The following is a 27677-nucleotide window of genomic DNA, read 5'->3' as shown; positions in this document are numbered from 1 at the left end:
TCTGTTCCTGGACTTCCCTGGTAATGTAGGATTGCCATCACCTGTGGGGAGCTAGGTAATTGATGAGAAAGGTGTTTCACCACAGGTGTTACCAGGGAAGTCCAGGAACAGAGCATTTAAACTAGAGAGTAAGGCAAGCGATACTGGGAAAAAGGCTACTTTATACAAACACTCCAATATGGTCTACAATTGTCTGCACTTTTTATGTCACTTTTCATTCATAATGCTCTATGTGTCATGTCATCTTTCTATCCAGTAGCAGAAAATTGCAGACAAAACAAACACACCCTTTTTTGCCTCCCCTGCTTTGTGCGGATGGTTTCATTATTCTAGTCAGTAGCCACATGCACAGGTGTCTCTAATGTAGATTTGCCTGTGTGTTTCCACGGAGAGCCCCATCAGCCTGCTGGTAAACCTTATGCATGCAGTATATTTTTAACTGGCTATTTTAAATATGGACATTATGGCATGGAACCTCATCCAATGTTGCTGACATTTTGGTACAATACTGTGCGTTCTGTAGCATAGTGTGGGAACAGTACTAAACTAACGTTCTAGGTTATTTGAAATTCTGTTTTACAATCATTTGCAACTTTTGTTATCTGCTACTGCTTGGTGCAACCTATTCCACTGGAAGGGGATGGATTTCAGCAGTCTATATACTGAAAATATAGTTAAGGATAAAGGTCATTACATACAGGGGTTAAATCGGTGAACTCAGTTACGCCACCTCTATTGATGAGGTGGAACTAGTTTAACTTCCACCTTGGCCCTATACGGTCATTCTAACAAAAAGCACCATACCTGCCTACCTGACCCTCTCCATGAGGGAGAATATGCTCTGTTCCTGGACTTCCCTGGTAATGTATGATTGCCATCACCTGTGGTGAAAATACCTTTCTTATCACTATAGCCCCGTACACATGGGGGGGAGATATATTGCTCAGCAATATATTGCCCAGTGTCTCCTTTGCATCAGCGACCAGAGATGGTCGCTGATGAAAAGGAACCTCTGCTGACGGTGCCGCAGAGGTAATTAGCTGGTCGTAGGAGCAAGCTCCTGCGAGCAGCGATTAGAATGGGGCTGAAAATGGGAGCGCGCACCCGGTGATTTATCGCCGGGGCACACTCCCAATCAGTGGCAATATGGTCGCCAGCGACCATATTTCCAGCGATTTCCGCCCCTATCGCCCCCATGTGTACACAGCTTTATCTAGCTCCCCACACGTGATGGCAATCATACATGTCCAGGAACAGAGCGTCAGGTAGGTAATCATGGTTTGCACAGGAGTGCCAAAAACCCTACCACTGGCTCTGGTTCTGCCTAATGGGGGCAATTAGGTAGCAGAGGGAAATGAGTTCTAACACATCTCCAGGACCACTTTAAGACGGGTTGGGATTGTTTAGTCTACAGCAAGATTGTCGACATGGTTCTAGGTCGACATGGGTTTAGGTCGACCGGTCAATAGGTCGACACAAGCATTAGGTTGACAGTGTCTAGGTCGGCTTCGCTCGCAATGCTTCGGGCACACTATTTTATTCTCCCACCACTCCCAAGTAGATGGTAGGGCATGAAATACCGCCTGTCAGCTAAAAAAACAGTGAAAACCTCCATGGTGACACTGTCGACCTTGACCCATGTTGACCTAACGGTGTCTACCTAATGACTGTCGACCAACTTGCTGTAGACCCAATGACCGTATCCCATTAAGACATGCATGCATACATACATATATACATATACTGCACATAGAAATAATAATAATACAATTATTTATGCAGCGGCATTTAAGCTAGAATCTCACTTCAAAGGGATCAGAACTGCCCCATGGATGTCTCTATTCCTAGTTTTTGCAGATCTATCGCAATGTGAGCAGGAAAGACTGAAACATGAGTTTATTATCATCCTAAGAACATTGTTGGACCATATCCTTTGGTGTGTTCTTTTTTCACATACTGTTTATCTTCAATGTATGATCTACAGGAGTCTCCAATATCCAAAATGCTTGGGCCACACCTAGGGTGGAGAACCGGTTGGCAGTACTGCAGGGATACATCATTGTCCTTAGCCCAGCAGCCCCACCACCGCTAGCTGCAGCACTGCCTGTGGTGGGGTGTGCCTGGTACCTTCTTGCACCATTACTATAGCTAGCCAATCCGCGTTGCAGCTGCCGACCCACATGCTCCGCCTCTCCAGCTGCAGCAATTCTAGTGAGAGGCATCATGATGTCTGTCCCAACTCACTCCGACGGGCTCTGGACTGTGGGTCGACATGTTTTGTGTCGACATGGTAATGCTTGTCACACAAAAAGATCAGCATGAGTTTTTCACAATATTTGAAACTTTGTCTTACTTTACCAGCCACATGGACTACAACTGAAAAAAACAGTAAAGTGGTCCTGGCCCAAAGCATGGTGGGTGAACGCGGTACACTCATTGGGGGTCAATGTGCTAAGATGTGCACACTGACACCAGACTCATGTTGACCATTTCAGTGTTGACCTGTTTTGTGAGGAGCCATGGGGTTTGGGGAGGTGGTTCACACTGAGGGGCCAATGCAGACCCTTTAGTTCAAGTCCGAATTCGATGGTGAGGGTCTGCGCATGTATCAGACTCGCCAAGACGTTTGCACTGTGAGGGGAGGGAAGGGGGCGGGCAGGGGGAATGCCAAGTGTTTTATGGGCATCCCCATAAAAATGCTGTGCGTTCCTCTGCGCGGGACAGGCGGCTAGTGTCACATGACACTAATTGATTTTATAAAGTGTGGCGAGCGGACGCGGATTACTTTACATGTATTCCGTGTCCCCTTGCGGGGCTCGGTGGCTCGCTGCACTCGCCACACTTTATAAAATCAACTCCACGCTGACGTTGATAGTAGGGGTATGAAAAAGTCGGGAGGACGAGTAACACGTCCCCTCGCAGGGCTCGCTGCACTCGCCACTCTATGGCTGGCGTGGATAGTGTGGGTTTCAAATGGAGGCATATGCCAGTATGTAACATTGAAGCACTGCCACCTTTATTGTGCTTGAGACGCACTTGCGTCCGCACCCCCTCTTTGTGCAGGAGACGCACGCGCTACCGAACCCCTAACCCTGTCGGCAGGGTTGCTGTACCCTGCCGCAATAGTTACCAGGGAAGCCGGTGTATCTTGTACTTCCACCATTGACACCTCAGATGTCAGAATGCTGATGCGCCGATAGTCATTTCCATGTGCACAAGCTGGAACCTTGAAGGAAGGTATACTGCTTGAGGAAAGAACAAGGAAGTTCCGATACGCGTTGCAGAAAACTGGAACTTTAGGAGTGAGGAATCCAGCATTGCGGACTTTGGAGACACCTGAAGGCCTGGTTGATCCGGAAAACCAGCGTTACCTTATGAGATCTTTCTACAGGCGTTTTTATCTCCACAATCTGGTAAGCCTCCATCCTAAGTAAATTAAGACACAACATAGTGGTATTTTTATCTAATTTTTATCCCGCAGCCGCAGAGGATGCAGAGCAGGGAAAGCAGGGAAACCTCTCTGCACTGCATCCTCTGCTGAGCGGGTAATAGCATCCCTGCATGAGTGCCCAGCATACATCTCAAGGGGCTTAGTTGCGCTCACCATGCTGTCTGGGTCCGGCCAGTCAAGATCCCTGTACCACACCCTGCTAAATCTTGCCTCCCTAACCCACTTTGTGTAGTGGTCCACCACAGGGTCGGAATTGGGGCTCTTAGTGGCCGTGAGCCTGATCTGGACCCAATCAACCCACCTTGCATTGGTTTTGTCCAAATCAGTCTAACGGTGTCTTAATGAATACCGACAAACAGACAAATAACAGATGACAAGTATGTAAGAGATATTCAGGGTTCCAGGGGGATTGCAGAATAACCACTACTCTGCGTCATTTTAATAATAACACATTTGTTGTTTAGGTATGGCTGGCAAAGCAAGAGGTAGAGGGGCATCTTTCACATTTGATCTTCAAGCCATTGGCTTTTCAAGAGGTGAAGCTCTTCCAGAAACTGCATTGCAGCCCTTGCCCATATTCCCAGTAAGTACAGTGGTTTTTGTCAGCTATTTATTTACTTTCACACTAAAGAAGTTCAGTTTCTTAACATTGGTCATGTGTGATTTTTATCTACTGTATGTATTTTATCTCACTTCTGCTTTTTGTAAGAGACTAGTTAAAAGCCTGTCAAAATGACGGCTTCTGCAATGTACTTTCACTTTGAGCTGTGATAGTTTTTAGGCCACAAACTTTCCACCCCGACCTCCAATCCCTGTCTTCACAGCTCCCTCTCTACATATCCAGCAAGTTTGAAACAGATCAGTGTCCCTGCAAAAATTGCGACGGATTAAGTTGGTTTGTCTAGTGTTCACTGGAGGTACTTCACCTATTAGAAGCGAGGAGTAGCTAGTCTTTTATATATACATCTAGGCCTAGTTAGTACCTACTAAAAAAGGGGACAAGCAGTAACATTTGTATACATGCTTATCTTAGGTGTTCACTATGGCCCTTATTCTAGTTGACTCAGATGGATGCGTATTTCGGACAGGAACCGAGTGTTCTTAGCCCCGCCAACCGTACGGATCGCTCACACCGTCTGAACGCGATAAGACTCCGAGCGAACGAACAGCGAGTGGATGTTTCATGTGAACACCTCCTCCATCTGTGGGAACCTCCCCCATCCTCCGTTGGTCACCGACCAGCGAATGATGGACCGAGCAGTCAGGCAGCCCTGAGTGCTCCAGACCACTCGGACATGTTTCCGTATGAAAGCAGGGATATGGGCAGGCAGCTGACATCCGACTATGGGCCTTATTCTGGTTGGAGCGGCCGGGCCGTACGCGCACGTCCCGGGGTTTTTAATGATCTGCGCATGCGTACATTCGCTAACTCCACAACGCTTACGGATGGGTCTCTACGTGCGAAAAAACCTGTACGCGAGTGTACGGGCATTGGGGGCGGCATAGGGGCGTGATGAGGGGTGCGGCCGAAATAATGAGGGAAAATGGGCGTAAATATGGGCGTACACGGGGGTGTGCACCAAAAATGAGCGGTGCTACTACCGCACGATCGACTAAAGCACCGTTCATTTCGGACACAAAACAGGCGGCCGCCAACCGCCATCTCAAACCACCCCTACAGATACCGCATGCCAGCGTGCGCCTGGGTTAGCTAATTTACGCGGATTACTACCAAACACATACACCTGAATGTAATAAGCAATGCTGCAGTCTATTAAGTCCAAACCATGATTTCACTACCTGCAAGCCACACACATCACTCTAACACATTGGAAGCTTATCTTTCTATACTTCTCCACATTTAAAGGTTTGTTTAAATTGAGGTAAGAATCTTTGTAAGACCTGCTTATATATGCTAAGGTAGGTATTTGTTAAACAGTTATACACATTCACTACGTGCTTTCATAGACTTTACACAGTAGCACACTCAATCGACACAAGTCGACATGTGTTGACGTGTTCACTCTAATACAAACATAGGTTTTGTATTTATGATACAATAACATAAACCACATCTAACACCTACAAAGGATGTTTCAGCAATGTTTTAATCCCATGGCCACTATTTTGCACATTAATTAATTCAATCAATTAATTAATTTACATAATTATAGTTGAAAGGCAACATTTGCAGGTCCATATATATGAAGGGTATGTCAGCGTACACGGACGTACGCTCACTCTCACGAGCGGTGACATAAGCTGACTTTTCTATTGAAAACAATAGGGACCCGTCCGTGCAAGCTGGCGTACGATCAGATCTCCGCAAGAAGGCGGTGGGAAGACGGACGAGAGACGTCCGTAAACGGCGGCGTACGCTCAGTTGTACGCCAGTTGTCGGAGTGTAAGGGCTGGCCCGTCCGTGTACGTTGGCGTACGCTCATTAGTACGCCACTCCCCTTCTACGTTGTTTATGCCCGTACGTATGCGGCAGAGTTGTGGGTGGACTTAACCCCAACGGCCGCGTACGGCTAGCGTACGTTAATTGCGAACGTACGCACGTTTGGCCGCTCCGATCAGAATAACCTCCTATGTCAGCTGTCCGCCCCCCCACACGTGCATCATGGCCGCATTACCATATGTACGCCCAGCGTTTTCATGGGAACGCCCATGAAATGCGGGGTGTACGCCTATGGTAATGAGCCCAAACTGCCCTTCACGCCCCTCTCCACCCCCTGCTCGGACGGTTCTGACCGATTATTTTCTGCACGGAACTCACTCCGTGCTCGGATGTGCAACGCGTTCGCACATGCGCAGATACGCCTCTGCACATGGGCAAATACCAAACATCGGCCGTCCGAACAAACATGGAGCCGTCCGACTCAATCAGAATAAGGACCTATATGTGTTAAAAAGTCAGAGTGTACAGTAAATGGATATTATAATACTAGGTGATTCATCGCGCCCTATGGGCGCTCTTCACACCGTCGTAAGGGGCTGCGCCCCCTTAATTTGTGAACGTTTGTATATGAGAAATATGGTTAGAATTGTATGAAAGATGCCCTGTATTGCAACTTAGGTGTCCGCGAATCGCGGGAGGGGGGGTCGCGGAGGGTGCCGCGAATTGCAGGAGGGGGGGTCGCGGGGGGTGCCGCGAATTACAGGAGGGGGGGTTGTGGGGGGGTGGATGCTGCGAATCGCGGGAGGGGGGTCGCGGGGTGGGTTGCCGCAAATCGCGGGAGGGGGGTTACGGGGGCGGGGGTTGCGGCGAATCATGGTAGGGGGGGTCGCGGGGGGTGTGCCGTGAATCACGGGAGGGGGGGTCACGGGGTGGGGTGCCGAGAATCGCGGGGGTGTGTGTGTGTGCCGTGAATCGCGGGAGTGGGGGTTGCGGGGGGGGTGGGGGGGAGTGTGACGCGAATCGCCACAAGAAAAAATCAACACAGAAAGGTCAACACATGTAAATGTTGACATAAGTGTGGCACTTCATTGGTGTCCATGTCGACACATGAGAATGAATATGAAAACATTCAAAAAATGAAAAAAAAAACTTCAAAAACTCATGTCAACCTTTTTCATTGTCGACCATAGCCATGTCAGTGTTTTCCATGTGCAATTTAATTCTGGAGCCGCGGGGGGGGGTGCCGCGAATCGCGGGAGGGGGGGTCGCGTGGGTGCCGCGAATCGCGGGAGGGGGGGTTACGGGGCGGGGGTTGCGGCGAATCATGGGAGGGGGGGTCGCGGGGGTGTGCCGTGAATCACGGGAGGGGGGGGTCACGGGGTGGGGTGCCGAGAATCGCGGGGAGGTGTGTGTGTGTGCCGTGAATCGCGGGAGTGGGGGTTGTGGGGGGGGGGGGTGTGACGCAAATCGCCACAAGAAAAAATCAACACAGAAAGGTCAACACATGTTAATGTTGACATAAGTGTGGCACTTCATTGGTGTCCATGTCGACACATGAGAATGAATATGAAAATATTCAAAAAATGAAAAAAAAACTTCAAAAACTCATGTCAACCTTTTTCATTGTCGACCATAGCCATGTCAATGTTTTCCATGTGCAATTTAATTCTGGAGCTGCCGCGAATCACGGGGGGTGCCGCGAATTTCGAGGGGGGGGTCGCGGGGTTGGGTGCCGCGAATCGCGGGAGGGCGGGGTTCACAGGGGTTCCGGTGGGGGGTTGCCGCGAATTGCGGGAGGTGGGGGGTCACGGGGGGTGCCGCGAATCGCGGGGGGGGGGTTGCGGGGGGGTGTGACGCGAATCGCCACAAGAAAAAATCAACACAGAAAGGTCAACACATGTAAATGTTGACATAAGTGTGCCACTTCATTGGTGTCCATGTTGACACATGACAATGAATATGAAAACATTCAAAAAATGAAATAAATCTTCAAAAACTCATGTCAACCTTTTTTATTGTCGATCATAGCCGTGCCAGTGTTTTGCATGTGCCATTTAATCCTGGGGCTGCCGCGAATCGCGGGGGGTGCCGCGATTTGCGGGAGGGGGGGGGGTTGCGGGGGGTGGGTGCCGCGAATCGCGGGAGAGCAGGGTTCATGAGGGTTCCGGTGGGGGGTTGCCGCGAGTTGCGGGAGGGGGGGGGGTCGCAGGGGGGTGCCGGGGTGCCGCGAATCGCCGGAGGGGGGGTTGCGGGGGGTGTGACGCGAATCGCCACAAGAAAAAATCAACACAGAAAGGTCAACACATGTAAATGTTGACATAAGTGTGCCACTTCATTGGTGTCCATGTCGACACATGACAATGAATATGAAAAAATTAAAAAAATTTAAAATAAATCTTCAAAAACTCATGTCAACCTTTTTCATTGTCGACCATAGCCATGTCAGTGTTTTGCATGTGCCATTTAATCCTGGGGCTGCTGCGAATTGCGGGGGGGGGTGCCGCGAATCGCGGGAGGGGGGTCGCAGGGGGGGTGCCGCCAATCGTGCAAGGGGGGGTCGCGGGGGGGTTCTTTTTGCAGCGAATCGCGGGAGGGAGGTCGCGGGGGGGTGTTTTTTCCGCGAATCGGGGGGGGGGGGGGTCACGGGGGAGGGTTTGCCGCAATTCGCGGGAAGGGGGGGTCGCGGGGTGGTGGTTATGCCGCGAATTGCGGGAGGGGTCGTGGGGGGGTTCTTTTTGCAGCGAATCGCGGGAGGGGGGGTCGCGGGGGTGTTTTTGCTGCGAATCGCGGAGGGGGGGTCGCGGTTGTTTTTGCCGCGAATCGCGGGAGAGGGGGGGCGTGCGGGGGGGGAGGTTTTGCCGCAAATCGCGGGAGGGGGGCGCTCACCTGGTGGCTGTGGAGTAGCAGTGCTGGGCAACATGGGAAGGCAGTGGGTGTCTGGCACTGTCTGTGGGCTCACTGGGCTGGTTCTCTGTCACATACCTCCCAACATGACCCTCTCCAGGAGGGACACAATGCTCTGTTTCTAGACTTCCCCGTATGATTGCCATCACCTGTTTTAAACAGGTTAATTTCTCAGAAAGGTGTTCAGCACAGATGAAGGCAATCACACATTAAGAGGAAAGTCCAGGAACAGAGCGTTATAGACACAGACACCCACTTTGAGTGACAGATGTAGCCAAATATATAGGAGATTATATAAGTCTCTTATGTAATATTTTACCGTTGCAATCGAAGACCCTTCTTTGTAATGAATACTTTCCATGCCTAATGCTTGTTTGGAGTAGAGAAAAAAGCCTTATTACCAGGCCAGAGATAGCCTTACACCTCACCCTGCTGGCAATGGGCGGTTTGAAACAGCAACCGGCCTAATCCTTGGTTCTACTTGGAGCTGGCTAATTATATAAAGTTAAATGACCAGCCTAGAGATAGGCACAGCCTAACTTGTACCAGAGTAAGGATTGTGATGTCCCCAGTTCAAAGCAAAGGGCTTGCGTTGAGAGAATGATGAACAAAATGGACCATTGCCTAATGCAGGTGACACTAGAGGTATCCTGTGGTGTTGAGTGGCATTCATGGAGAAGTATTCTACTGTATTGATGATGATTAAAATGATACATTAATGAGCATCTTCGGCTCATGTTGACACACATAAGGAATATTTTGACATTTCTATTAACGTGTTGTAAGAATGTTGTACACTAAGCCCAGGTATGGATGCATTCATTTTTAAAACTAGAATGTTGTCAATGTGTGTGGATCCCAGAGGCGGACGATAAAGCATTCGTTAGTGCAGCAGTGGCTGTGAAAATATGCTAATTCTGATCTCAGCCTTTCCCTGTGCACCAGGGCATAACTGGACCCACTAGTGCTGAGACGCACACTTTTGTGACCATGGACAATGCAACTGTGATGGTGGTTCAGAAAGGCCCACTGTGCCAAGTACCATAGTGACACCAGCACCATCGCAGGGTATGGGTTGCTCCATTTCAAATCCCTTTAAACAAGGCCTCTGTAGCTTCGGATGGGAGTTGGAGAATGCGGTCACATTCGCGGATACATTCCGGATCCTCCCAGAGACTGTGTGCTGCGAGCTTTATTCTAAGCATCTACATTTGCAACCAGGGCAGCCACTAGAAAATGTGGGGCCCGGACAGCCAAAATAGACGGGGGGGGGTCTATTTTGGCTGTCCGGGCCCCCTGCCTCCCCCCCCCCCCCCCCCCCCCCCAAAAAAAAGAAACCATAAAGCATGCCACCACATTGAGGCTGCCAGGATATATATGCGGGTCAGACCAGCGATCACGTGACACAAAGCAGCAGCTGTGGGTGCCTTCTGGAATTTGATGAACAGGTGACTGCCTGGACAGCATTCGGCAGGGCCGGAACTGCTCTCCCTATGCCCGGAGGCTTGATATATGTTGGTGCCCCACATTACCTATAAACGCCGCCATTTTCGCCACTGTGGGGGCATGGCTAATGGCTCTGTGAGCTGCTGGCTATGTCCCCAGCCCCTTAGGCTGCAGGAATAGACACTGTGTGCATGTGCACAGTGTCTATTCATGGGTGACGGGGGGACTCCCAACTGTTCCCCCACCGCGGGACACTGCCGAACCTGTGAAAAAAGGGACGTTCCCGCAAAATGCGGGACAGTTGGGAGGTCTTTATTTGTATTAAACAAAAACATCGTTCACTAAAAACAAAACAAAAAAAACAATGAGAAACCTGTAAAACACATAAAACATTATACTGCAAACATTAACGACACCCCCTGGTACCCACATTTATTAGGGATACCCCCCCCGCATGTGCCACACACTCAGCATAGTGCTGCCAGTGTCTTACCTGTAGCAACAGAGCACAGAGTTATTCAGACATGGATTGGTGGGCAGCGGGCAGCATTGTCTCCCATAGTTCTGCCTCTGCTGGGGACTGTACTGGTAAGATGAATAAGCTGCCTAAGCCCTTACCACTATGTCAGAGTGGCTGGGCCCGGGACAGCTATGCCCGCAGCACCCCCCTGGTTGTGGTCCTGTTTGCGACAGAGGGTTAGGGCAAACACTTAGGGTAAGGCAGGCATCATGTGGCATTTACAGAGTTTTCACACATGTGCAGTAACCAATAATTGCTCAACTGCACAAACATAGCGTCCATCTCTGAAGTAGGCCCATGAATGTTAAAAAAATAAATATAGGTCAGGTCAGCGTTTTTATTAAGGGTCACTTATGCTAAAATGTCCTTACTAACATATAGAGGTTTGTAAACCGCTTTCAGGAGTGTGAGGGTTTTTTGTTTTGTGTTGTTTTTTGTTTCAGTTTGCTATACTGCAGTTGTTAGAGGATTACTTTGTTCTTGTCTTCTATTCACAGCATACAGAGCACAAACCTGTTCCACTACCGGAAAGCGAAGCGCAGGACTATCTGCGAGCGTTAAAACAAGAGCTGCGAGGCACCATGAAAAGACTGCCATATTTTCTAGGAAAAGAAGCTAAAAAGCAAAGTATGAAATGTTTATTTCCCTATATGCTGAGTATGATTATATTCATTAGAAATTAAATTGGGTTCACAAGTAGCCCGCATAGGGAATTTCAAAGTGGAGCTTGCCACCAGAGAGGCTGATTTTGTTTCTCGATGGCATGTTATAATTAGAGATGTGCGGCGGCCACTTTTTCGGGTTTTGGATCTGGATCTCCCTTCGTGTTTTGGATCTGGATTGGTTTTGGCAAAACCACCCTTGTGAATTTTGATTTTGGTTTTGGATCTGGATTTTTATGAAAAAATGCTAAAAATGGCTAAAATAACAGAATTTGGGCCTGTTTTTGCCCCTAAAGTATTATTAACCTCAATAACATTAGTTTCCATTAATTTCTAGTCAATTTTGATCACTTCACAGCTTACAAAATTGTTTTCATTTACTGTAGTTGGGCCAAAAGGTTATACCGAGGTAGCTGGATGACTAAGCTAAGCGACAGCAGTGGGCATCACATACATGTGGACCTTACACTTCCAACCTGGCACATCTTGGAAGCAGAGCGGCACTGCAGGGGCAGAGGGTGGCAGTTTAATAAACTATCCCAAAAAAAGAGAAATGCTCCAAAGAGCAAAAAATACAAAGAGGTATCAGCCTTGTCATGACTGGTGGTAGCAGCTTCAGCACTTCTATCAGGTTGCTGATCTCCCACTATTTCCTCCTCCATCATCCTCCAAAAATGTGTTTTTATTTTATTTATTACTTTTATTTATTTTTCTTACTTTACACTGGACACAGCCTGTCACACTGGACACAGCCCCTTGGACACTGCCCCTGGACACTGGACACAGCCCGTTACCCTGGACACAGCCCCTGGACAATGGACACAGCCTCTGGACACAGCTCCTGTACACTGGACACAGCCTCTGGACACCGCCCCTGGACGCTGCCCCTGGACACTGGACACAGCCCATCACCCTGGACACTGCCCCTGGACACAGCCCATCACCCTGGACACAGCCCCTGGACAATGGACACAGCCGTTCACCCTGGACACAGCCCCTGGACACAGCCTTTGGACAATGGACACAGCCTCTGGACACCCCCCTGGACACAGCCGTCATACTGGACACTGCCCCTGGACCTTGCCCCTGGACAGTGGACACAGCCTCTGGACACCGCCCCAGGACACATCTCCTGTACACTGGACACAGCCGTCACACTGGACACTGGACACAGCCCGTCACCCTGGACACAGCCCCTGGACAATGGACACAGCCCGTCACCCTGGACACAGCCTCTGGACAATGGACACAGCCTCTGGACACCCCCCCCCCCCCCCCTGGACACAGCCGTCATACTGGAAACTGCCCCTGGACACTGGACACAGCACGTCACCCTGGACACAGACCCTGGACAATGGACACAGCCCGTTACCCTGGACACAGCCCCTGTACACTGGACACAGGCCCTGTCACACTGGACACAACCCCTGTACACCCGCCCCTGTACACTGTACACCCGCCCCTGTACACTGTACACCCGCCCCTGTACACTGTACACCCGCCCCTGTACACTGTACACCCGCCCCTGTACACTGTACACTGGACACAGCCCCTGGACACTGGACACAGTCACTGGACACAGCCCCTGTCACACTGTACACAGGCCCTGTCACACTGAACACAGCCCCTGTACAGCCCCTTGTACACTGGCCACTGCAGCCCCTGTACAATGGACTTGTGTACAGCAGCCCCTGCAGACCCTAATCGAGTGAGCAGCAGCAAAATAATATATTATTATTATAGCACAGCACACGGCACAGAGCACAACCACCATCTTCCCTCTCCTATGCTGGAGTAAAGATGGCGGGGTGCGCGTGCGTCTTATATAGAATCCAGATCCCGCGAGAATCCGACAGCGCGATGATGACGTTTTGCCTCGTTTTTGGTCCAGAATTTAGGCGGGAACTCCCGAGCCGGCTCGGATCGCGATATTCGGATCTGTCGGATCCCAAAGATCCGGACCCTCTAGTTATAATGTAGGGGGTGTTAGAAGTCTGAGTGTCATATAGAAACAGGCTTTCAGTTTCATAGGAGGTAAGAACTGATGCAAGAATGAATATGGTTGGTTGCATCTTTGACAAAAGAAGGATGTATGCTAGTAATATGTTGAAGCTGGAGAAATGCCTGTAAGCGAGACTTGATAAGAGAAGTTAACCTTCAAAGACACTTTGTAGAACCTCAACAGATTGTGGACATAAAGGGCAGGCTGATTTAGAGGAATCGACACTGAATAAATGGTTGGATAGGGGGTAAGTGAATCAAGAGATAATGGGCCTGATCGCAGGACAAAGTTGTTCTCAAAATGGGCAAAACCATGTGCACTGCAGCTGGGGCTGATGTCACATGTGCAGGGAGCGTTAGATCAGGGTTGCCTACCCTTCTGGAATGGCTGGGAGGGTCCACAACTGGTGGAAATTATTATTCAAAATGCCTGCACCAATCCTGCATTTTGCTTACTCTCAAGGTTTTCTTTTATGATTGTCTATGTGACCTACCTATTGATGTACTACCCAAATCCTATGTATTAAGGCCCATACACACTAGAGTATATTGGCACAAATATCGTTCAGAAAGGGGATTCAGGACGATATTGATGAGAATATCTTCAAGTGTGTATGCCTAATAATGTTAACAATGCACCCCTTGCACACTGTTAATGATATTGAGGTCGGCCGAACATGCAGCTCAATCCCCCTGTATCAATCATGCTGTTTCTCCACATCACTCAGTGTGTATGTGGAAGAAACAGCATGAACGATATTTTCCCCTGTAGCCACACTGGCTACTCACCTCCGGAGTTGCCTGGCGCGAACAGAAAGTGGAACTAGCTGGAGCCGGCACCGCATTCACTTGGAGAAGCTACAGTCTGTAAGTATATAATGTAGAAAGCCACTGATCACCAATGCTTGCACTATATGGCACTGGCGACCAATGTTTATTTTTGTTTAACCCCTTCAGTGGCAATCCCGAGAATTTTCCGGGCTGTGCCTCACTGTCCAGTTTGGCAAGCCCGAAAATTCTCGGGATTGCCACTGCTTAGAGCCGGGCAGCGCTGCTGAGTTTAATCACTGAACTCAGGCAGCTTCGGTGCTGCCCAGCTCCCTCCCCTCCACCTCCCCCCTCCTCTCCGGGTTTTCTATTGAAGTTCCCGGCGCCGGCTTATGACAAGCCGGGGTACTTGTGTTTTTTGGCGGCGCGCATCGCATACCATAACGCATACGATGGTATGCGATGCGACGCGATGATGTACGATAGTGCACGATGGCATACAATTTTGAAATTGTATGCCATTGTACATGGCATACGATGCCATACGATGCGATGCGATTAAACATTGTATAAGCACCCTAATGGGTGCTTATACAATGTTAAGCACCCAAATGGGTGCTTACAATGTTAAATGCACCCCCACGCCACCCCCCCCCCCCACTATAAACGTGAACCCGAAGCGTGGCGAGCGCAGCGAGCCCGCGAGGGGCGGCGGTACGCATCCTACGACCTTTTCATACCCCCACTATCCACGTCGGCGTGGAGTTGAGAATAGAATAGTGTGGCGAGCGCAGCGAGCCACCGAGCCCGAAGCGTGGCGAGCGCAGCGGATACCTGTGAAGCCCGCGAAGGGACGCGTTTACCTGTGAAGGTATCCGCAGCCCCCGCGGGGCTCGCCACGCTTCGGGCTTGGTGGCTCGCTGCGCTCGCCACACTATTCTATTCTCAACTCCACGCCGACGTGGATAGTGGGGGTATGAAAAGGTCGTAGGACGCGTACCGCCGCCCCTCGCGGGCTCGCTGTGCTCGCCACGCTTCGGGTTCACGTTTATAGTGGGGGGGTGGCGTGGGGGTGCATTTAACATTGTAAGCACCCATTTGGGTGCTCAAAAGCACCCTTTAGGGTGCTTATACGATTTTTGATTGTATAGGGGGTCAAAATCGCATCGCATCGTATGCCATCGGGTGCATGGCATGCGATCTGTTTGTCGTACGACGGACATCGGGGGCGCCGCCAAAATACACAAGTACCCAAGCCGGCTGCCAGGGACAGGGTGCGGGTGCGCAGGTCCGGGCAGCCGCTGATTGACAGTTCAGCGGGGCTGCCCAGACCCAGGGAGGCAGTGGTGGGGTTTTTTTTTAAGGCAGTGCTCCCCATAAAAAACTCACCCAGTGGGGAGCGCTCCCAAAATAAAACCCCACCACTGAAGGGCTTAAGGGCACTGGCCACCAATTTTTTTTATAAAGGGCACTATCTACCATAGAGCACTTTCCACCAATGTTTTTTTAAAGGGCCACCATAGGGCACTGCCCTTCAATGTTTATGTTTTTATAAAAAGCACTAGCTACCAATGTTTTATTATAAGTGCACTGGCCACAAATGTATATACTATTTACAATCAGCCTGGCACCCACCGCCCAGGGGCGCCAGGGACAGCCTCGAGCTTCAGCCTAGGCTGGTGATACCCTGGAGGGGGGACCCCTTTATTGGAAGGAGTCGCCACTCCCCCAGGGTCCTGGCCTGGGCTGAGACCTTATATATAATAAGTTTCCCCCACTTTTGAAAAAAACGGGGGACCCTAATCCTTTTGTCCCCATATTTTGGAACAGGACAAGAGCCGTACATGTATGCTGCCTACTTGTATTGCAGTGTGTAAATATAGCATACATGTCACTCAGGAATACCTTCCCACAGAAATGTTTTAAAACACAAATTTTGATATGCAGCAAAACCCGCACGGCGGGTTTTCGCTGCGGGGGGTATCGCCAACAAAAGCTGGCAATACCCCATAGAAGCCTATGGGCTTCTTAACGTGACCCACGCCACCCTGCACTGACCACTGCTGACTCGCGCCCCCCCAATCACCTGTGTCGTCATATTCCGAAAATCATATTCCGGGTGCAGGGAGGAGGAGATTCTCCCCCCCCCCCCCCCCCCTGCAGCAGCAAAAAAAATTGCCAGGTAAGGGAGAGGGAGGGGGGAGCCGCCGGAACCCGCCACGCAACGGCGGCTCACCGAAAAAGACCGCTCTTAACACAAGCTGTCTTTTGTCATAATTATCGCATATGTTAGAGCATATGCGATAATTATGTTAGAGGTAGACGGTTATGTGTGGCGGTAAGGGGGCGCGGATGTTAGAGCATCCCACCCTATGTCATTTATTCACTTATTTTATGTCTTACTTGCAGGGGCGTAGCTAAGGGTTCATGGGCCCTGGTGCGAAAGGTCAGCTTGGGGTCCCCCTACATACAACAATGGATGGGAAGGGAGCAGTGAGATGGTGGGAGAGGAGGAAACACTAGTAGGCTGGAGAGGGGGTACACTGGGCTAAATGGGGGCACTGTGATTGGACTGGCTGGAGGGAATTCTTGCTGAGAAGCAATTAGATGGGGCAGTGGGCTGGTGATGAATCAGTGAGATGGTGGGAGACACTTTTTGAATGGTTGGCACCAGGCAGGCCCAATGGGAAGAATGGAGTGAGATAAGGGTGTGAGGAGGGGACACTTGGCTGGTAGCATGAGACACATGGATGGGGGTCACTAGCATTGGGCTCACGGAGCTTTAAAAGCATCCACTTTAATGAACGCACTGACCTGCATACTTTCTGCAGCTTTGCACTTACAGATAAGCCCTTCCCCAATTCTTCTGGCCAGTGGCCATATCCTCTGCAGTCCTCCGTCCTCCACTGAATCAGTGGAATACACAATCTAACTTCCGGGGGATAGTGGAACTGGCGTCTTCTCCCCTCTCCCACCAGCCGGGGCAGAGCGACGCCGGCTTCTTCATACAGCTCCCTGCTGAGGCATAGCAGCGCGATCTTCTCCCCACCAGCCAGGGCAGAGCGGCGCTGGCTTCTTCCTCCAGCTCCCTGCTGAGGCATAGCAGAGCGATCTTCTCCCCACCCGCCAGGGCAGAGCGGCGTTGGCTTCTTCCTCCAGCTCCCTGCTCAGTGCTCAGGCATAGCAACGCTGGTCTTCTCACCTCTTCCACCCGCTGGGGCTCAGGCCGGCGGCAGCGGGTCACAGTAGTTCCGTCCCCGCTCCTACAATCCACGCACAGCCCCGCCCCCTGTAGCGGCCTCCTGTACTAGATATGTCTTCAGTGCAGGAGGCCAGCGTCCATGTTCCTAAAGCCGCGCCCGGCGCTGCTGTCATCAGGAGGAGGATAATACACACTGGAGCACCAGACGGCCCGCAGTGCTAAATGATTATGCGCCCCCCGGTCCAGCCCGCCACTGCTCATCCAGGACGGCCGGACAGTGGCGGGGGTTGGGCCCCCTGGCTCAGGGGCCCGGTCGCAGGTGCGACCGCTGCGACCCCTGTAGCTACGCCACTGCTGACTTGGATGAGCCTTTACTGAAAATATCAAGAGAACTCCAGACCCACACAGTGCTGATTGAGCTGAGTGCATATTACTTGTATTTACAAAACACCCATAGACTGACACAGCAGACTTTGCAGCACCCCTGGACTAATCCGGCAAACAGGGTATCCCAGGACTGATACAGCCGACAGAGCACCCCTTTTTTTTAGTTGTGGGGGCCCAAATGAACCAATCATTTCAGCCACAGTTCTAGCAGACCCTGTCACTGAAATGATTGGTCTGTTAAACTGTGCATGTTCTGTTACTATAACCTAAGGGTGTTTGGGAGGGCCCAAGGACAAATCCATCTTGCACCTCATATTGGGCCTTATTCTGGTTCACTCTTTCTGACAAAATCCTCCTTAGATGGACAAAACCATGTGCACTGCAGGGGGGCAGATGTAACTTGTGCATAGAGAATTAGATTTGGGTGAGTTATTTTGTTTCTGTGCAGGGTAAATACTGACTGCTTTATTTCTACACTGCAATATAGATCTTACTTTGAAGTAAAACCCCACCCAAATCTAATTCTCTCTGCACGTGTTACATCTGCCTGACCTGCAGTGCACATGGTTTTGTCCATTTGAGAAGGAATTTGCCTCTAAGAGTGAACCAGAATAAGGCTCATTGTGAGGTGTTCAGATCTAAAAAATGAAGGGAGATCCAGATCCAAAACCAAAGCACGAAAAGTGTCCGGTGCACATCTCTACTATTACACAATCCGTTTGTAATTGCCAACTTTCAATTGTGCTTGAAATATGATAGTTAAGAGCTGATTGGTTGGCGCTTTATCTCTCTCCATGCTCTGATAAATACCCCCCTCTAGCACAGTCCAAAGTAACAAGGGGGAAGCTGAAAACACGATGGCCCAAAGGTAATAGCCTGCAAAATGCAGTTACTTGTGTGGTTTTCAGCATCTATCTCACAGATGTAAAGGTTGTTTTTCCATTTTAAATTATTGCTGCTATGGGGCAAAACCTGCGAATCGCATGCTATTATGTTTGGGCCAATGTGTTATGCTTGTCTCATTATTTTGAATATTTTCAGGTGTTGAACGGTATATTACGAAGTATGAGACTGAAGCACAAAAAAAACTCCAAGAAGAGTGGACACCAGGTATTATCCCAGTGACCCATTTATATTGTTATTCTACAAGTAATAGTACTATTTGCAAGTGTAAAGACCGGTAGGGAAATACTTTATAAAGCATTTACCTCTACCTGCTCTTCCGAATTGAACAATATGGACACAGAGCACCTATTGTTCTGCATTATAGACTTACTTACAGTATGTAGTGCCAGCATACTCCATTGTGACGTACAATTGTGAACAAAACAATAACAGAATAGTAAGGGGAATTCAATTCGCCATGATATTGTTTTTTTTGCGTGAAAACAGGGTGAATTTTGCAATCTTTTAAATTAGATTTTAGGGCAAAAAAACATATAATAATTGAAAAGTTAAAAGACCTCTGTGGTGGTGTTGTTGTTGTTGCCAGATTCGCAAAAACAGGCATTTATCTGGGATTTTGTTTTGTATGCCTGCTGAGGTCCCAAAATAAATTCTAAATAATAGCTGCAGGCATCTGCACTTCTGCACTACCAATCAGGGCAAATCAGGGCATGATTTACATTAAATGGCTAACTGGTTCCTGCCCACAGTAAAGTGGCATGTTCCCAGTAAGGGGACGTGGCCTAGCCAAATGGGGGAGCAGCTTCACAGGGATGACATTCACGCGAGCCACATCTCCTGCTGACATCATAATGGGGGCATGGTCAGAGAGCTGCTGGCCACGCCCCCTGTTTTTCTGTCTGTGAATAGAAGCTGTGCGCCTGTCAACAGGTAGGCCTAGCAAAGTAGAAGTGGGCATCCTCTAGCCAGAAGTGAATTTCCCATTAGGCAAGTAAGACACATGCCTATGGGCAGCACGTGTAGGGGAGCGGCACTTGTTGGGGAGCGGCACTTGAAAGCTTGTATTGGTTCAGTCAGTCTGAAATGTACCAGCATAGGTGCCAATTCTGTGGGTGCTCAGGGGCCGAGCACCCACGGAAATTGATGAGCACCCACGGGCCCGAGTCCCGCTGCTGGGCCGCCATATTAACTTGCTAATTTGTGGCTGCAGCACCCACATCGTGGGACCCGCCACCTGGGAAACAGTATGATGGGAAGAGTGTATTCTGTCCGTGGAGTACCTGCACTGTGGGGGCATTTATGTATGTGGAACTCTGTTGCCGTAATTTTAATATTGGAGACAACTGTGCTCCATATTATAAATTGGTATTATTTTGTGGCCACACCCCTTCCCCATGAAGCCACCCCTCTATATTTTTGGCTTGAGCAGCCACCAGTAAAAACATAAATCGGCACCTATGTGTACCAGTAACTGCAAAATATTTCTACTATACTCTAGCATATGCTATCTTGAATGGAGTGCAAATGGACACCCTGCCCCTGTAAGCTGTCCGATTTAGTAAATATGTATACAGTACATAGGGTGTTTAACTAATCAATGAAAATAATAATAATAGGCAAGGGGAGTGGCGGCCGTTACTGTTGTGCCTAGGGGCTCCCTTAACCTAAATCCGCCCCAGCCTGTAGCTCCAGTTGTCGGAGAATTAGTCAATGCAAATGCCTGCTGAAACATGTAGTTCCTCAGCAACAGGAAAGACACAGTTAACTTATTTGTATTTTAGGATTTTATTAATCACTTCTCTCTTCACATCAATATTTATTTCCTATGACAGATTGGCGAATGCTTCCAAGGGAGATGAAAGCTGCCAAGAATACAAAGAAACGTAATAACATCAAGTACTTAATCTTCTGAATTATTCTCCTACACAAATTCTGCATTTTTAAGACCTTTTTTTTTTTTTCACTTTGTGAGCCAGATTCAATTAGCCGTACCATTGATCACGCAGGGAAAGGGTTGGTAGCCTTGGGCTTTTACACCTAATTCTATTAAAATACAGCCTTTTTGCTTGCCTGGTAAATATTTTGCTAATACGTAAACCAGGAAAAGTACCCAGAGCTATGTGATCATTCTTTTTTTTTGGCACCTGCAATAAGGGCACTTGCGAAATTTCTGTTCAAGCCTTCCTCAGCCTGGCACTGTCTCTGCCCCATAGCCTTTGCACTTGGAATGGCACCGTGCAGCCATGATTACTGCTGCAGCTCCAAAGGGTGTAATGTGGGTGCTGTGAGTGGCCAACCTAGCGATCTATACAGCCAATCAATGCATCTTTAGGATGTCCTGGTCATCAGACAGCACTATCTGTGCAATGTAATGATGTCATGCTCGTGGCACCATGATGTTGGACACTTAGGGGGCAGAGCCAGTACAGAGAGGATTTTTGGTCTGTTATGGCTCTGACAATTTCCCTGCAGTTTATTTCCGCGACTAAATGAATCTCATCCCTGTAGAATTTGTGTTTTTGGGTGGTGGACCCTGAATTATGACCCCCCTCCACCCCCGGCTAGGTGCTGTATTCTACTGGATGGATTATCTTCAGCTCAACTCGGCTTTCATATCAAAGCTATGTAGCTTCTCCGATTGAAAGCCTAAAGGTGTCCATACACCGTACAATTGCCTGGTGCCATGAGATGCAAACTCCCGCGCACATCCCATCGCACAGCTCGAAAAGTATATGCTGCACATACTTTTTTAACTAGAACACATTGCATGCAATTTGCATGCGATGCAATCTAGTTCAATAATTGTACCGTATATTTATTTATTTATTAACAGTTTCTTATATAGCGCATACATATTCCGCAGCGCTTTACGGAGAATATTTGAACATTCACATCAGTCCCTGCCCCAGTGGAGTTTACAATCTATATTCCCTACCACATGTACACGCACACAGACATTCTAGGGTTAATTTTGTTGGGAGCCAATTGACCTACCAGTATATTTTTGGATTGTGGGAGGAAACCGGAGTACTCTGAGGAAATCCACACAAGTACGGGGAGAATATATAAACTCGGTACTTATGTATTATCTGGGCTCCCATGTTAAATGCACCCCATTTTTTCATACCCCCACTATCCAACTACGCATGGAGTTGATTTTATATAGTGTGGCGAGCGCAGCGAGCCACCGCGCCCGAAGCGGGTACGCGGTGTCATAAGAAAAACGGGAGCCCAGATATTACATAAGTACCATAAACTCCGCACAGTTAGATTCATGGTGGGAAACGAACCCATGACCTCAGCGCTGTGAGGCAGTAATGCTATCATTACACCATCAGTACCACCTTTTAGAGTTACTTTGTCAGACTCTTGCAAGAAAGACCCAAGTGGTTCCAAAGGTGATTACCTGAGGTTCTACTTTTTTGTGATTGTCAGATACATCTACGGTAGGGAATATGGTAAAATTCACACGTGGAAGGATCCTGTAAGGCACCAAATAGGTAAGACATAGCTGGCATAGCAGCAGCTGTAAGACTAGTACATTTTTTGGGACTTTTTTCCGTGGTGGCATTGACTGTTAAGTTGCAGGCAGGGCCGCCACTAGTAAGGTTGGGGCCTGGGACTGACCTTCAGCACACCTCCCCCCCGCCCCCCCCCCGCGTGTGCCGGCACCCCCACCGCCGGCACCCCACCTACGCCCCCCAATTAGTATTACTTACCAACATCTCCCTCCAGCAGCGATGGTGCTGCGGCATCTTCTCCCTCCTCCACCAGTCGGGACTCTAAGCACTCACTGCAAAGTGCAGCCTGCAGGGCGCCGAGCCCCTCTGTATCCTAGGCTGCACTGTGTATTGTGCGTGCCTGGCCAGGGGGGGATGTATTGTCTGTTGCGGGTGGGTGGTGCCGTGCCACTGTGGGCAGCTGCCCGGGCCCATCCAGAGGCCGGGGCCCGGGACAGTTGTACCCATGGCACCCCCCTGTCGGCGGCCCTGGTTGCAGGCTGGGTTTAAAAAGGGACAGTTAGGAGCTGATTATCCGGTGATAAAGTGCCAGGCACTTTATCACTTCTCCTCTGTTATCACTCTGTCATACATCTGCCCCTCAGTATGAACTTTGACAGACTTTACGCTTTTACCAATTTTACTACTGCAGGTGTGAAAAAAGCAGTTAAACCAAGCAGCAACGTAGATGTCCTAAAGAAAATTGAGGTAGGTTACATGTACAATATTTGTCTTCATGACCGAAGCAAAGCCGAGATGACTGGATAAAATACAGTGACTAGTATTTGATATTAGATATATAAGTATATCACATATAAATGCCATGAAATCCCATTAATTAAAAATGTTAGTGCTTTTTAGAGTGCCCCTTTTTTAGGGGGTGTGGTACAGGGGTCCGACAGTCGGGATCCCGACTGGCCGGACCCAGACAGCATGGTGGGCGCAACTAAGCCCCTTGCAGGCACGGTGGCTCGCTATGCTATTCTATTCTCCTTCTATGGGGGTCGTAGACCCCCACGAGGGAAAATAGCAGGTGGCCGTCGGGAACCCGGCTGTCGTGTTTTGACAGTCAGGATCCCGACTGACAGGACCCTGTCCGGCACCCGTTTTTAGGCTTGTATTCTAAGCAGGTGGTAAAAAGAGGATTACTGTCTCTATAACCTTATCTTAACCAATATAAGAACCTGCCCTATCAGTGTTTAGAGAATTTTCTTATACTGTTTAAAGGAACTGGAAAAAAAAGGTGACGATGAAAAATCTGATGAAGAAAATGAAAATCCAGAAAAAAAGAAGAAGGAGGGGGAAGATGATGAGGAGGAGGTTGAGTTAGAACCAGAAGATGAAGAAGAACAAGAGGAAGTAATTATATTTTTTAAACATATCAAGCTTTACGGTCAGACATTTCTGTATTTACTACTGGTTCATCCAGTTTAGCACAAACTACGAAGTACTGTACTTTCTCTTTATGAAAAAGGTCCATACACACTGGGCGAATTTGCCCAGCATGTATGGACAACGATGATGGGGAAAATCGCTGGGCTGAAAATCGTTCAGTACAAACACACTGGGTAGTATTCAATGAGAAAAATTTGCAGTGTTTTATGGCGAATATATATATATATATATATATATATATTAGAAGGGAGCAGGCACTCATCGGACTTAACCACAGCAGAAAAAACGGAGTTTTTTCTGCTGTGGTTAAGTCCGACGAGTGCCTGCTCCCTTCTATCCTCTACATTACCTGGGTGACCAGGTGTCCAGTGCACCAAGGCAATTTGAAGACCCATCCTCACCTGAGTGCCAGTTATCCAACACATATATATATATATATATATATATATTTTCTTTTTACACAGAGCAGCAAGCAGGGGGCCGGAAGCGGAGCCGCTCATTAGATATTCATATATTCACTGCACCCGATCATTACATATGCATGATCGTTAGCAGTGTATATACCCGGTCCCCTGCTGGCTCTGGGGGGGGGGCAGCTTGTGCTGCCTGGGTCCCGGGGAGCCCACCTCCCCCCCACATACGTTCTGGGGCAGGCAGGGAGACTTCAATCTCCCTGCCTGCCACCGTCCCACGGCTCCCTGCCGCGGACACTCGTCCGCTGCAGGGGTTAAGATTCGCCGCGAGGGGCAACTCACCCCTCCGACATTGAATATGGAGAGAGCAAGTGGCAGCCAGCCCTCCGGAACACAGCGAGTGTGCAGCGAATCCTAAACAGGATTCGCTGCACACGGCGAAATTTCACATTGAATACTGCCCACTGAGCGGATTTTGCCCTTCCGAGCAATTTTCCCAGGGGTGGACAACATTCTATAGCAGGCTGCTATGGAAAGTCATCCATCCCATCGCTCATCTGCTGGTATTACCAGCAGATGAGCGGCGTCTTCCAGCGATGATCATCAATGCCTGTACACAAGTGATGGGGAACCTTTGGCCCTCCAGCTGTTGCTGAACTACACATCCCAGCATGCACTGCTACAGCTTTGCAATTTGGCTATGCTAAAACTGTAGCAATGAATTCTGAGATGTGTAGTTCAACAACAGCTGGGTGGCCAAAGGTTCCCCATACCTGCTGTACACACTGGGCGGCTTTTGAACTATAAGCAGCTCAAAAGACAACACTGAGCTGCTTTCAGCTGAAAATCGCCCCATGTATAAGGGCCTATACTGGACGATGTATGCACTGAAAGACATTGGTGACCAATTTCCTTTGAACTTCACCAGTATCCTGGATGAAAGATGTGGTGCATATGAACGATTTGACGAATGACAAACGATCTAGCTACAGTCTATACGTTTTTTTTAAAGCTAGCCAAATTGAGCTGTCAACACCGCCGATGACCAACCTTGATTAATGAGACAGCAGGACCGTGCATTGTTGTTTGCACAGTAGCATACACACTGCACAATATTTTGACCAATATCGTTTAGAAGGGCCAAAATGAATGAGATTGATTGAAAAATTGTACCGTGTATATATGTAACAACTTTAGATCCATCTGCAAGTATAGTATTGCTCTAATCCTGAAATAATAACGCTCAATAAAAAAAAATAGAAAAAAGTACATTGTCTAGTAATATTGAAAAATAAGTTATGGAATTTGTTTCTCATTCAGAATTCAGCTATTCTTGGCCAGAAAGCCAGAAAATAAAAGCAAAGTATATCAAATCTGTTTATTAGGATGGTAATTCTGGCCAATGTATTGAGAATTTAAAGGTCCCAAGCGTTCTCTATAATAGATCTCCTAGAATAATTCTGGAAATTAACTCTTATACCACTTTCACATTACTGCTTCACCCCAGGGTAACCCTGGTCATGGCTCGGTGTGAAAGGGTCCCCACAAAAACCTGGGATGAGTGATCTGAGAATCCAACTTGGGTTGGCCTTGGGAACAACGAATGTAAAGAATGTCAATGATCTGACTCTGGTTCCGTTCACATCTGATCACAGTACAAAGTTGTTCTCAAAATGGGCAAAACCATGTGCACTGCATGTGGGGCAGATGTTACCTGTGCAGAGCGAGTTAAATTGGATTCAGTATTAAATCCCGGCGGTCGGGATCCCGGCGTTCAGAATCCCGACGCTGGAATCCCGATCGCCGAAATCCCGACAAGGGGGGGACGTGGATCGCCCCCCCCTTGCGGGCTCGCTGCGCTCGCCACGCAGCGGGGCCGGTGCCTCGCTACGCTCGGCACACTAATTTATTCTCCCTCCGGGGGTGTCGTGGACACCCCCAGAGGGAGAAAGTGTCGGGATGTCGGCGATCGGGATTCTGAACGCCGGGATCCCGACCGCCGGGATTTACACTGCATTCCGTTAAATTTGGGTGGGGTGTATTGAAACTGAAATCTAGATTGCAGTGTAAAAATTATGCAGCCAGTATTTACCCTGCACAGAAACAAAATAACTCACACAAATCTAACTCTCTTTATACATGTTACATCTGCCCCACCTGCAGTGCACATGGTTTTGCCCATTTTGAGAACAAATTTGTACTGCGAACAGATCTGAATAAGGGCCAATATCTGCACTCATGCACCAACACAGGAATATCTCGGGAATAACCCCAGTCAGAGCCATGGTCTAAAAGGAGTTTGACCTGCATTGGAACAGTGGTCTAATTCCCCGGTGAGCCCAAGGATTTTGGTGTGAAAGGGGTATTGCTTCAACCTTCCACATTATCCTGAAATGGTGGGGCCATGTAGAGTTTGTGCACACCCATGTGGATCTGACTATACTCACACAGAACATATCAGAGCTCCTCCCCTTCTCAGTATAGGTCCAGTAACCTTCTCAGCTATAGGCCCATGTGGTCCTGGCAGGGGCGTAACTACAGCTATGTGGGCCCCATAGCAAACTCTTGATTAGGGCCCCCCCCCCATGCAGTTGTCAGTCACTACAATTAGGGGACAGGATAGAGGGTGTCGGGGAGAGGAAACAGAGGGGTCAGAGGGAAAGAGTGTTTCCTGGAAAAAGAGTAAATGAGAGAGAGAGACAGGGTGTCGGGTAGAAAGGGGTGAGAAGGGGGGAAGAGAGAGAGAAGAAATCAAGGAGACAGAGGGTGTCAGATCGAGAGTGGAAGGAGAAAGAGAGAGGGGGAGGGGTGCAACGTGAGAGAAAATGTCATGCAGGAGAATGCAGGGGGGTGAGGGGGCTGAACAAGAACTACTGTAGGTCAGCACCTCCAGATACCAGGTTGACCACCTCTCCACCCTACCCAGTTACCTGTTCCTGAATGCGTGTGGCATCCTGTGATATCTGCAGCGACCCGGATCCATGCACGGGTGACTGACCGCAGGGCCAGCAGCCATCCGACTCCCTGCTGTGCTGGGTACTGCCGCTGTCCGTCTGACATCCCAGCGCAGCATAACCATACATGAGACCACTCCTCTTACGAAGGAGCCGTCGGGCACCCGCTTGTAACAACTCAGCGAGTGCCCGGCAAAAGAAGAGGAGTCGGACAGCTGCAGCACCCACTAGTCTCCACACAGCTGAGCTGACCCTACCCCGCCTCCCAGCTCCTACAATACCAGGCAGAACTATGTGCCAGGCCCCTAGCGCAGCACCGCACGGCACACTGCCTAAATGAAAACAAAAAAGGCAAAATATATAAAAGACTGCAGGCAGGGCCATAACTAGAGGATGCAGGGGATTGCCTGATGGGTCATAGTACATAATCTCCTCTGGCATTTACCGATTACTAAAGCAACATACTGTATACCTTGCAGGAAAACGATTACATTGCTTCTTATTTTGAAGATGGAGATGATTTTGGCAACAGTGATGACAATATGGATGAAGCCACCTACTAGGCAGCTATTACATTATGATCTAGAACAAGATGTATGGTGCTGGAATTGTATATCTGTTATTTATTTTCAAACTATGATTTGTGTCAATGTAAAACTTGTATGTAAAGGATAAATAACGGCTACATCTTTGGAGCACAAGATGCAGGCCTATCTTTCATTTGAGGGTATGTATTGTACTTACTGTAGCTCAAGACAATAAATGAA

General features: G+C 48.9%; 1 protein-coding gene across 1 annotated transcript; it reads left to right on the top strand.

Moving 5' to 3' along the window:
* Positions 1–238: 238 nt before the first annotated feature.
* Positions 239–27677, top strand: POLR3G (RNA polymerase III subunit G). Its single transcript, XM_083158449.1, has 8 exons — positions 239–409; positions 3916–4034; positions 11220–11349; positions 18784–18852; positions 20481–20531; positions 22801–22856; positions 23376–23507; positions 27390–27677. Exons 2-8 carry the CDS (start codon positions 3918–3920, stop codon positions 27471–27473), a joined length of 639 nt encoding a protein of 212 aa, XP_083014575.1. The 5' UTR covers positions 239–409; positions 3916–3917; the 3' UTR covers positions 27474–27677.

The sequence above is a fragment of the Crinia signifera genome, chromosome 1 (assembly GCF_055691185.1).
Source record: "Crinia signifera chromosome 1, ASM5569118v1, whole genome shotgun sequence".
Lineage (NCBI taxonomy): Eukaryota > Metazoa > Chordata > Amphibia > Anura > Myobatrachidae > Crinia > Crinia signifera.
Note: the sequence above shows the minus strand (reverse complement) of the source record. Positions and strands in the feature narration are given on the sequence as shown.